The sequence below is a fragment of the Physeter macrocephalus genome, chromosome 5 (assembly GCF_002837175.3).
Source record: "Physeter macrocephalus isolate SW-GA chromosome 5, ASM283717v5, whole genome shotgun sequence".
NCBI lineage: Eukaryota > Metazoa > Chordata > Mammalia > Artiodactyla > Physeteridae > Physeter > Physeter macrocephalus.
Genome location: NC_041218.1, coordinates 70,319,544 through 70,332,474, shown reverse-complemented (window position 1 = coordinate 70,332,474; position 12,931 = coordinate 70,319,544). Strand labels below are relative to the sequence as shown.

Genomic DNA, 12,931 nt, shown 5'->3' with positions numbered 1-12,931 from the left:
GCCACAACGGGGAGGGGCCCGCGTACTGAAAAAAAAAAAAAAAAAAAAAAAAAAAAAAAAAAGTTATAGAAGTGCTCAAAAAATAAAAGAATGGGATAAGTCAAAGGGTTACAGGAGCCAATTTAAAAGAGCTCCCAATGGCCAAAATGTGGAACAATTTGAACAACAAAATATATAACATAGTGTGAAGTTATAATCCAAAGTATAAAATAAATATCTTTGAAATCAGTCTACATTGACATAGATAAATACAGAAATAAATAGGAACAAATGAATGGGAAACGAAATCCCCTAAAGAATTTCAAGAGAATTTCAAATTATATATGTAGATACTGCCCCCATCCAGGAAATGGAGGTTAATGCCTCCTTTACCATTGCCCTTTGAGTGTGGACTCTAGTAACTCCTTCACAAAGAATAGAGTATGGAAAGTGACAAAGGGTGTGGTGGAAGTGGAAGTTCAACTTTAGAGTGGAGAAACTTAGCAAACACAATAAATCACAGGTCAAAGTTTACATCATCAGGTTGTATTGGTAGCAGGTACCCTTTGATAAGATGTGATAAAAATATGCTGTTGGTAGTATGTACCCTATGACAAGATACATGGGAATGGACCTTCACCCCTGTGGTCTTTGTCACCAAACCCATAACCCCAGTCTAACCATAAGAAAAGACATGTGTCAAACCCAAATTGAGTGACATTCTACAAAATACCTAACCAGTACTCCAAAGTGCAAAGGTTATGAAACACAGAGAATGTCTGAGAAACTGTCACAGATCAGAGGAGACTATAAGATACAAAACTAAATGTAATGTTTTATCCTAGATGGATCCTAAAGCAGAAAAAGAATATTAGGGGGGAAGAAAAACAGAACTGATGAAATCTAAATAAGGTGTAGAGTTTAGTGGAGTTTAGTTAAAAGTAATGTACCACTGTCACTTCCTTAGTTATTTCAATGCAGCTTGGTAATATGTTAACAATATAGAGACTGAGGGGAGCAGGGGAGGTAATGTGGCAACTTCCTATATTATCTTTGCCACCCTTTTGCAAGTATAAAACTATTATAAAACAAATAGTTCATTAAAAGTAGAACTACATGTCCATACCTGTATTTTCGAACTCAGAGCCACTGTAGATCATATACCAACTCTAGAGAAAAACAACTTAGATCTAGCCATTAGCAATAGACATTGATTCCTGGAACCCCCTAGAGTATCATAAAGAACAATGATTCAGCCATGTAATTGTTAAACTGGCTGTTGTTCTAAAGTAACTATGTTTCCATTCTGAATCTCTCACTCCAACACTCATTTTCCAAAATGTCAGCTCTGAACAAGCTAAACTCCTTTATAGCTGTTAGAAAGGAACCTCATAGAGTCCTTATCACAGGCAGAGCTGGTCTAAACCTGATCCAACCTGTTTCCAATCTCATCTTCCACCCTCCCCCATTGTCACCCCATCCAGTTTAACAATTAATTTTCAATTCTCTAAATCTACCATGACATAATGCCTTGATATTTTATTGAATATACAGTTATCTCTGCCTAGAAAGTTATTTATGCTTTACCTCTGATTGTTATATCCTTCAAGATTCAATTCATTTCTCTTTTACAGCCACCTTCCTAACTTCCCCCAGGTCACTTTTTTTTTTTCTTTCTGTCCTCCCATAAAGCCTTGCATATTCTATTATAATACTTATTTGCATTGTTGTCTTTCACACCAGCATGTAAACTTTGAAGGAAATGAACCTACTTCTATTTTTTCACTGTTACATACTTAGCATGTATAAAGTGCCTCATGCAGTCAGTGCTTAATAAATGCACATAACATGAATGAATGAAACAAAAAGTTTAATAGTTGTCGAAGAAATTATTTTTCTAAGTTACCTAGGGTAAGACCAGTGTGTGAAATAATTTAAATCTGTCATTCATTTAAATGTTTATGATCTAACAAATCCTCAAAACATTAGAGCACAGGGTGAGTAACTTAATTACTTTTTGGAATAAAATATATTTTAACATATTTGCATAACATATGAAGCTACTGAATGGGAAATACTAAGCTGTCTACATTTCAATAGGTGAGTATTTCTTTTAAAAGCAGTAAAAAATGATAGTTAGTTTAAATGACTGGGTTATGTAATTTTTTTAAGCTCTGTAGTATCTCTCAGAGGTACTTGCTTTTTAGGTTGGTATTATCAGTATTACAAGAATTAATAAAATATGTTTAGAGCATATTAGCAATCTAAAAAGTAAATTTTAACCAGTTTCAGAGGAAAGACATACAGTTAAAATATCAATTTGTGAAAACCTTTATATCTATACGTTAGGGAATATGTAAATGTATGATGATATTATTTTTGAGCATAATAATTTCAAAATACATATTAATTTCATTGAGGAAACAGTAGAGAACAATTCACTTGGAAGAAAGAAGTCTGGGTTCCAGCCTTAGATCAGTTATTAGCTAGATTTGCCACCCTGAACCAATTAAGTAATGTTTGAATCTCAGTGATTTTGAACATGAAATTAAGCATTAATATTTGCTCTGCCTTCTCATATTGTTATTGGAAGATCACCTTAAATAATGAGTGTGTAAATTCTTTGAACTATATCAAGTATGATTCACATGTATAATATTGTTTTTATATTTCACATAAAACCGCAGAGGAACTTTTAGTGAAATCTCAGATCTTTTTATTATGACATACTCTCTGCCAAACTACATAAGCAAAGACTATTTTTCAATATATGGGAGTTGGAGTTATACAGATTTAAATGCGAACAAATAAAGACACAAGAAACTAACAACTTTGATGTAATGCAGTCAAATGCAGTGGGGATAAAATTCTCTCAACTCTTATGTCACAGAAGGAAAACATGCCTTGAGCCCCCCATGAAGTAAAAGAGACAAAACTTCTCTCAGGACCTTGCCTCAGAACTACAAGGTATCCCTTCACCACCCTCAACCTCCATTCAAAGACATTAGTAAGACAAAGTGTATGTCCATACATTAAATAAAAGAAGCACTTGGCCAGGGCTTCCCTGGTGGCGCAGTGGTTGAGAATCCGCCTGCCGATGCAGGGGACACGGGTTCGTGCCCCAATCCGGGAAGATCCCACATGCCGCGGAGCGGCTGGGCCCGTGAGCCATGGCCGCTGAGCCTGCGTGTCCGGAGCCTGTGCTCCGCAATGGGAGAGGCCACAACAGTGAGAGGCCCACGTAACACACACACACACACAAAAAAAAAATAAGCACTTGGCCAGTTTGAGTGTTGACCAGTTTTAGATCCTTGATTCTATCACAGATTCTAGCACAGCAAAATGGAACTATTCTGGTGCTTACCAAGCCATTTTGAAATTTGGTAAAAATAAAATTTTCCCCTGATTTTTGATATTTTTCTTTACAGAAATCTGATAGTCACTTGTAGTCCTTATAATGCAGGATAAATAAGGGGAATCATAGTGAAGACCTCTACATAAAACAGCATTATCTTATTGACATTTAAAAAAAATGTTCAAGTGGCTAAAACACTCCCTTTACATGTTATTTTTCTTGTTTTGAGAGATGCATCCACTCATGTTTTTTTCTATACACTTTTGACTGACAGAGGTCTTCATGGTGGCAGAGGTTGGGGATATGAAGAGAAGTAAGACATGAGCTTTTGTTCTTAAGGTGATTGCTTTCCTTGGAGGAATTCAATCAAGTCTACAGCCATTGTAACACAAATTGTTAAGGGTTTAGAGAGAGATGTCTGGTCTGAGAACCAAGGAGGGTCAAGTGAAGCATCACAGAAGAAACGAGGCTTGAGCCCAATCTGTAAGAAGAAAAAAATTTTGCCATGATTATGGTTGTAAGTGGAACATTATGTAGAAGGAGAATGTCTGTGAAAACACAAAATTATGAACAAATATGATAAACGTAGGGAATGGCAAGTAACATGTATGGTATGTGTATTATTTTCTTAGAACTGCCCTAACAGAGTACCAAAAACTGTGACTTAGAACACCTGAAGTGCATTGTCTCACACTTCTGGGAGCTAGAAATCTAAGATCAAGTTATCGGCAGGATTGGTTCCTTCTGAGGGCTGTGAGGAAGCATCGGATCCACAGCTGCTTGTGGTTTGCTGGCAGTTTTTGGTGTTCCTTGTGTTGTAGATGTATCACTCCGATTGCTGCCTTCCTCTGCACATGAAGTTCTTCCTGGGTTCACGTCTGTCTCTGTGTCCAAATCTTCCCTTTTTAGGGGACATAATTCAACCCATCACAGTATGAGTATGGCTGGAATACAGGATGTATAAGAAGGCGGAATGGGGAAAAGGGGAAATGGCTAAGAGCACAGAAATGGGAACAGAAGGGTGGGCCCAGATTTCTTAAAGAAGACTTTCTAAGTGGAAACACAAGCACTTTCTCCGAACTTAACAATTTAAGTAGATGCGTTTTAAGGACAGAGATGAGTACTCTACCTGCAATCAGAGGAATTGGCTCTGTGTCATTGCTAATCACAGACTTAAGGAATTATTCAATCTTTAGTTTCTCAATTCTCAAGGAAAATGTCTGTAAAGTATTACAGAAATAAATAAGAATCATAGAAGTGCAGATATTAGTCAGGTTAAACTACTTTATTAAAATAAAGTAGACATGAATCTGGAGCTCAAAAGATTTTTTAAAAAATATTTCTTTCAAAGTAATTATACCCTTGAGCTTCAACCATTTTGCTTACAGCTTATTCATGGACAGCTCTCCTCTGTCAAGCCCTGCTTTTTCTCCCAACTTGTCATTTCTTGTGGCTTTCCTTCCTACTTCATCTAACCTAAGATGCTTAATGCCCATGACTCTAGCAAGCACAGGCTACCTCCTTCTGCTACATCTGCCCTTAAGTCCCCAAGCCTTGCTTGAATCCGGTCACTCACCTGCTTCACTCCCACACCCAGCTTGCTGAGCACCATGGGTGTCCTCCATCACCAGCTGGGAGTTTGGTGCCCCTCCACGAATGGCTTCCAAACCCAAATGAGCTGTCAGTGCTGCTTACCAAGCCATAAACATGAGCCTCTCCCCTACCAGGGAGAAGCCTTTCTAAAATTCCTCAGTCTCCTCAAGATCTTTCCACTGCTGCCCCTTTTTGTCAGCCAATAAATGAATTTAAAACTTCACAGAGAAATTAAGTTTTTCTGGTTTTCCTTCTCTCTATTTCTGTTCAGATATTTTCATTAAGATTTGTGAATTCACAAGTACATATACTTAAAAATTTTTTTTTAATTTAATTTAATTAAAAAAATTTTATATTATATTGCACTATAGTTGATTAACAATGTTGTGTTTGTTTCAGGCATACAGCAAAGTGATTCAGTTATACATATACATGTATCTATTCTTTTTCAAGTTCTTTTCCCATTTAGGTTCATAGATAACCAAGAAGGACCTACTGCATATACTTTACCTCTAGTTTTGAAGAAAATGTTCACCTCTCTTCAGTAGGTCTAATCCTTAGATTGGTGACATTGGTCCTACTGTGTTCCTCTGTTGGACTTTGTCCTGTCAATGACTCCTGGCATTTGTCCCTCTCTTCCTTTCAACTGGCTTCTTCTGAATATACCATAAATATATTCATGTCTCTCACATTAAAACACACACACACACACACACACACACACACACACACACACAATATCTCTTCCCTCATCCATATGTTCTATTCAAGAAATACCTCCAGCTCTCTCCTTCCTTGTTCTTGGAGAAAGAGAGAAGTAAATCAAACCTACCTCTGTTTCATCACCTCCTTTGAATGATTCTTCAACTTACTGAGGTTTGCATTCCAGGCCTACTGCTCCACTGATCCATAGCTGCAAATCCAGTGTTGGTTTTTAGTTCAGTTGATATTTGCAGGACATATTTGCTTCCTCAACAACTTTCTTGGAATATTCCTCAAGGGCTTCAACACAGTATACCCTAAGATGAACTTTATAAATCTACTCTTCCTCATCTTGGTGAACAACATCACCCTTCACACAAGCCAGGTATCTGGGTGTCTTCTAATTCTCCTCTGTTTCTCTCATCTCCTATGTTTAAATAGTTACCAAATCCATTGATCTGTTGTATAAATTCTGCCTCTTCATTCCCATGGCTGCTGCTGTGGTGAATGTGCATGATTTTTCACTGGGCTATACAAATAGGATTTCATACCACTTTTATATTTCTTACAAGCTTAAAAATCACACGTTAACTACTCCCTCCTGGCCTAGGATAAATCCAATCTCCTTAGAATGGCATTAAAATGCTCCCTCTCTGGTTTGACCAATGTCTAAATTATCTTTTGTTTTTGTTTGGCTGTGGTGAGCCACAGATTCCCCAGAGACTTCCTGATGAAAGCTATAGATTGTTTATTTAGAAAATCACACATTTCCCCCATACATACAAGTTCACACTTTATTATAGTCCTATCCAGGGGGTTCACAGACTCCTTGAGATCTATCCATGAATTCCATGGTTCCCCCCAATCTCTTGTCCATTCTCTAATGGCTTCTGCAGTGCCAGAATACTTACGGTTCCCCCTCAAGGCCATGTTGCTTCTTGCTTCATGATGCTTCCTCATACAACCCCTGCCTGCCCCATTTACTTGATGAACAGAATAAAACCCACTCATCTCCTCCCCATTAGCCTAAGGTCATCTCTAGACCTATCTTCATTCTCTCCTCACACATACAGATCTGTGTTGTTTCTCTCCTTCATGACCCTATTATATATGACCTCTATCAAAAGATAATAAAATAACCTAAGGTAGATAGTGTAATTTAAGGCTAAAGAGCCTTGGAGTCAGAATAACATGGGTTTGAATGCGTGGCAGAAATGGATATATTCGGGAAACAGTATAATATCCTCTGGCCCAGGTACTGAGAGTTTAAGTTTGAGGAAGGAGAAATTTCCTCTGACAAATTAGTACCATCCAAAGCTTTATGATGGAAGTGGCATTTAAACAAGTTTTTAAAACTGTATAGGATTTGGAAGTAGAGAAGAAGATAAGAATTCTCAGAACTAGATGACATTTACTAAGCTGATTTCAATTTTAGAAATTGGAACCTTAATTGTATCATTAGACTCTTTTTATAGTATTATATTAATCACAAGAAATTAATTTTAATATGATTCATGTGACTTACTCCCTGACATATATCTTTATTTCTTATTAGAAATGTTATTTTTTGTAATTTATGCTGAGTTCATTTTTCTAATTGTAAGTTCATCATTATATTTACTGATTTGTAAGATTTGAGACATTGTTTCATCAATTTTTTAAAATTGAAGTATAGTTGATTTATAATGTTTCAGGTGTATAGCAAAGTGATTCAGTTAAATATACATATGTGTATATATATATATATATATATATATATATATATATATACTTTTCCACATTCTTCCCCATTATAGGTTATTACAAGATATTGACTATAGTTTGATTCAGTTAAATATACATATGTGTATATATATATATATATATATATATATATATATACTTTTCCACATTCTTCCCCATTATAGGTTATTACAAGATATTGACTATAGTTCCCTGTGCTAAAGTAGATCCTTGTTGTTTATCTATTTTATATATAGTACTGTGTATCTGTTAATCCCAATATCCCAATTTATCCAAACCCCCTCCCCCCTTTCTCTTTGGTAATTATGTTTGTTTTCCATGCCTATGAGTCAATTTCTGTTTTGTAAATAAATTTATTTGTATCATATTTTTTATTCCACATATAAGTGATATCATATGATATTTGTCTTTCTCTGTCTGACTTACTTTACTTAGTATGATAATCTCTACGTCCATCCATGTTGCTGCCAATAGCATTATTTCATTCTTTTTTAATGGCTGAGTAATATTCCATTGTATCAAGATACCACATCTTCTTTATCCATTCATCTGTCGATGGACATTTAGGTTGCTTCCATGTCTTAGCTATTGTAAATAGTGCTGCTATGAACATTGAGGTGTATGGATCTTTCAAATTAGAGTTCTCTTCAGCTATATGCCCAGGAGTGGGGTTGCAGGATCATATGGTAACTCTATTTTTACTTTTTAAGGAACCTCCATACTGTTCTCCACAGTGGCTGCACCAATTTACATTCCCACCAACAGAGTAGGAGGGTTCCCTTTTCTCTACACTCTCTCCAGCATTGATTATTTTTAGAGTTTTTTATGATGGTCATTCTGAGTGGTGTGAGGCCATACCTCATTGTAGTTTTGATTTGCATTTCTCTAATAATTAGTGATGTTGAGCATCTTTTCAGGTGCCTGTTGGCTTTTGGCCATCTGGATGTCTTCTTTGGAGAAATGTCTGTTTCTGCCCATTTTTTGATAGGATATTTTTTTTTATATTGAGCTGTATGAGCTGTTTGTATATTTTTGAAATAAAGCCCTTGTCAGTAGCATCATTTGCAATTATTTTCTTCCATTCCGTATGTTGTCTTTTTGTTTATGGTTTCCTTTGCTCTGCAAAAGCTTTTAAGTTTAATTAGGTCCCATTGTTTATTTTTGCTTTTGTTTCCATTACTCTAGGAGATGGATTCAAAAAAATATTTCTCCAATTTATGTCAAAGAGTGTTCTGCCTATATTTTCTTCTAGGAATTTTATAGTATCCAGTCTTACATTTGGGTCATTCATCCATTTTAAGATTATTTTTGTATATGATGTTAGAAAATGTTCTAATTTTATTCTTTTACATGTAGCTGTCCAGTTTTCCCAGTACCAGTTATTGAAGAGACTGTCTTTTCTCCATTATATATTCTTGCATTCTTTGTCATAGTTTAATTGACTGTAAGAGCGTGGGTTTATTTCTGGACTTTCTAACCTGTTCCATTGATCTATGTGTTTGGTTTTGTGCCAGTACCATACCGTTTTGATTACTGTAGTTTTGTAGTATAGTCTAAAGTCAGGCAGCATGGTTCCTCCAGCTCTGTTCTTCTTTCTCAAGCTTGTTTTGGCTATTTGGGGTCTTTTGTGCTTCCATACAAATTAAAAAACTTTTTGTTCCAGTTTTGCGAAAAATACCATTCGTAATTTGATAAAGATTGCATTGAATCTGTATATTGCCTTGGGTAATATGGTCATATTAGAATACTGATTCTTCCAATTCAACAACATGGTGCATCAAATACCTTTTTAGGAAATCTTATGGGAAATTCCTTAAGAAAGTGTTCTATGGGCTAACAAGCTTGTGGTTTGTACTAACATGATAAAGTCTCTGAGAAGTTCTATGGTAAAGAAAGTTCACTTGCCTTACTCAACTCTTCACAGTTTATCTGATGATAGAACACCCTTTTCCATAATAGCTGTTGTTATCTCAAAGGACTATTTCTTCACACTTTGAGGAATTATAATGAACTATAGTCATCTTGTATGAACTCTTTTTCCAGATAGAACTATTTATTAAGCATCAAGATAAGTTTGTTCTATATTTTTATTTACATCTCAAAGTTTCCAAAATATTCCTTAACTTAAAATACTTAAATCATTAGTCATGTATGTGTTTCAAATATTTTTTTCACCTATTGTAAGAGAACTACATTAATATATTCTCAAATCAAATCACAATATTTGAGATATTTTGGAACTAAAAAGATGGCTAGATTTCAGATGGTCTTCTCCTTCACCAGTCATTTGAGGAAACTGGAGCCTAGAGAAGTTTAAGAAATTTGTAAATATTACAGAGCCATTCTGTAGTGGAATGAAGGCTTAAAAGGGAATGTCTTGAGTAAGAGCCCAGCGTTCTTTTGTAGTTCACTAATCTAATTCATTGCTTAATAATGAATTTATAAATAATGAAACTGATCCTGTTGTGATGACAGCTGAGATTTTTCATGACTTAAAGCTCGAAACAAAAACTATAAGAGTTTACGGAAATGTCTGATTTCAAATATATCCTCATTACTAAACGTTGTTGAAATGGTATTTGGCCTAATTGAGAACAAAAGCTTTAAAATAATTCAGAAATAAAATTGTAGTATTCTGAAAACATGTTTTTAAAATATCTCATCTTTTGGAAATATTAACTTTATAAAACCCAAAATGTAAAGTCAAAGTCTGATTCTTTTTCTTCCTATTTTGTTGTTTAGTTTTTCATTTAATAAAAAGTTTTCTTACAACATGAAACAACTCTTGGGGATCAAAGTCATTGGGAGAACACAGCAGATTGTGCTTACTCGTTGATTCTAACCAGTGGTTTATGAATAAGTTGTTTTCCCAAGGCAGAGGCATTTCCATCTGTTAGGAAATAGGGACCTTCAAAACTTGTTTCCACAATGGCACAATATCATAGCTCCTGCTTTACTAACTTTGAAAAAAATCAGGAGATACTGTCAACCAGAAAATAATTAAGTAAAATTTAAGAGGGAAAATGTATTCTTTCCCCTTCTCATATGAAGTTACTGCCTTTTACTATAATTTCATTTCGTTACTCAGAATGACATAATAATACAGTGTTTAGGAGCTGTAAAGGTATAAAGGCACATGCTCCTACATTTCTTTTACTTAAAGAAAGTGAGTATTTTTGTATATATTAAAAAACCTCTTTACTTCCAGGAAATACACCCAACCTTTTCAAGATTAAGGAAATAACATACATTGTATGCTATGTTAACGAGGCAATATTAAATGTGAAATAGAAGTCCAGTGGACTTAGCTCCAACATGTCTATAACTTTATCATCATGTGGAAAAATTAATGTTGCAAAGTCAAACATGGCAATAAAATGTACAGAATAAGATATATTTGCTAAAAATAAGGCATATTTGCTGAAGGATAGACTCAAAATATTGAATCATTAGTAATAGTATATGTTATGTTGAGAAATCCTATGTGCAAATTTACAATGTTTTAATCTTTCAGATATTCTACTCTCCACTGGCCCTCTTCATACCACCTTCAGTCTATGCTGTTCATCTTCAGTTCAATCTCCTCTACCAGTTTTGGATCCACACAAAGGTAATTTTTTTTTCTCAAGTTTTATACCTAAATAGCCTAAAGCAATGTCCTAGAAATCCACTAGCAGGTGATTTATTGTGTAAGAAAAACCTTTGTCTGCCTTCTTTAAGGTGAAACATGTGTTCATTTTTATTCCTTTTTACTGAATATATATTGCAACGTTTATAAGAAGCAATGAGGCCAGTTGGTCTCAATTAAATAAATAATTTTTGAACTGTTAAGTACCAAAATGTTTTAATACTGTACTCAATACAATATCTTCCTGTATTACAGTTTATTAAACATAAAGATGCTGAAATTCATTTCAATTTAGAAATAAATTTATATATATATTTGTGAATATTTTGTTTATATATTTAATATATACTAGTTATGATAATTTATATGTGTAATATAATTTATTGTTATATAATGAACAATAATTATATAAGATATATAATGTTTATACATTTTTATTTATATATACATATATATATCAATCGGTGGAAACTGCTTGAAAACTCCTTGAAAAACATTTAATGCTTAAAGAAATAATCTAAATATTTTTTGATTGGAAATCTTTCTCTAGTTTTAGAGTTTAGGTTTTATTTAAAGAGTGTTCAATAAGGTTTTTCTTCCAGAAAAGTGAACAAATATAATTTCTTGGGTCTTCTGTGGTATTTCAAATTGTCAGACTTGAATGTTTGCAGATAGATCATTAAGTAACTGATTGTTTTATGAACTATCATACTGTTCTGGTTGTTAAATACCAAAAATCACAGACCCTGAAAAATTCTTACTTATGCACATTAGAACCCTTTCAAGCATTTGGTATTTATCGGAAGCCTTTTGAAGTTCTAGAGGAAGCATGCTGACAGGTGTTGCAACTGGTTGAACACTACCACAAATCACAGCTACATTAGATGCCAAAGCTTGATACAACAAAGTGCATTATTTCATTAATCTGCAGTATTTCATGCTACTGATTTACTTGGAATAAAGAGACTGTTAGCATGACTTTGGACGTATGTGGCATTATTTGAAGATCTGTCATGAAATAGTATTGCATTTTATGGTAGCTGACATACATCAAACAGTCAATACTACAACCATCTGAAAGAGTTGTTGAGGCCAATTCTGACTCTAGACGTCAAAGACAAATTTGTTTAAATCAGTGGAGGGAAGCTTTCTGATGATTTACATAGAGGGGTTAAAGGAGAAATACATTTTTATAGCAGCTCTGGTCCAGGTCATGCCATGTGTTGGGTCTGGTATTAGTCTGGATACAGAATAATGGTGCCTAAGTAACTTTCGCCTTTTCCTGTGGCCCTCCGAGAAGCCCATGAGCCAGGGCTTGAGTTCTATACTAAGAAGTAAACGGGGAGTAGAGGAAAGCCAGTGGTCAGACATTTCTTTTAAGCTCAGAAGCTCCATGTGGCTTCATTCTAACTTGAAAGCAATGCATTAGAGCCTCTCACTTGTGTTGTACTTTAGACTTTTGCAAGTACTGTACGCGTATAGTTACTACAGTTCAGCGGCACAGAAGTAAAAGCATACTTTCTGAAATTAAGGTTTGATTCTTGGAATTTTAAATTATACATTAGCTGTGAATACATTTCTAAAATTTTCACAGCTGTGTACTTAATTGCATTAATTATTATAGACAGCATACTACCATTTGTTTACTAATAACAGAACCACTCAGGAAGTAGAGCCAAGAGATTTGTAGCAGTGGCTGCTTCTGGAGAGAGGAGCAAGTGATATAAAGAACTGGAGTGAGGAGAAGACTTAACCTTTTTAAAAGAAAAAAAAATATTATCATGCTTTTGCCCTACTTTTTAGAGGTGAATACATATTAGATTAAGAAATAACAAATAGGGGCTTCCCTGGTGGCGCAGTGGTTGAGAGTCCGCCTGCCGATGCAGGGAACACGGGTTTGTGCCCCGGTCCGGGAAGATCCTACATGCCGC

The 12,931-nt window shown here is 34.9% G+C and overlaps 1 protein-coding gene across 1 annotated transcript in view; it reads left to right on the top strand.

Annotated features, from left to right (window-relative positions):
• Positions 1-12,931, top strand: part of AGMO (alkylglycerol monooxygenase) — a 348,225-nt gene that overhangs the window by 109,809 nt on the left and 225,485 nt on the right. Inside the window, exon 5 of the mRNA XM_007110783.2 lies at positions 10,887-10,982. Within this exon, the coding sequence (XP_007110845.1) occupies positions 10,887-10,982 (96 nt within the window). The remainder of the gene's footprint in view (positions 1-10,886; positions 10,983-12,931) is intronic.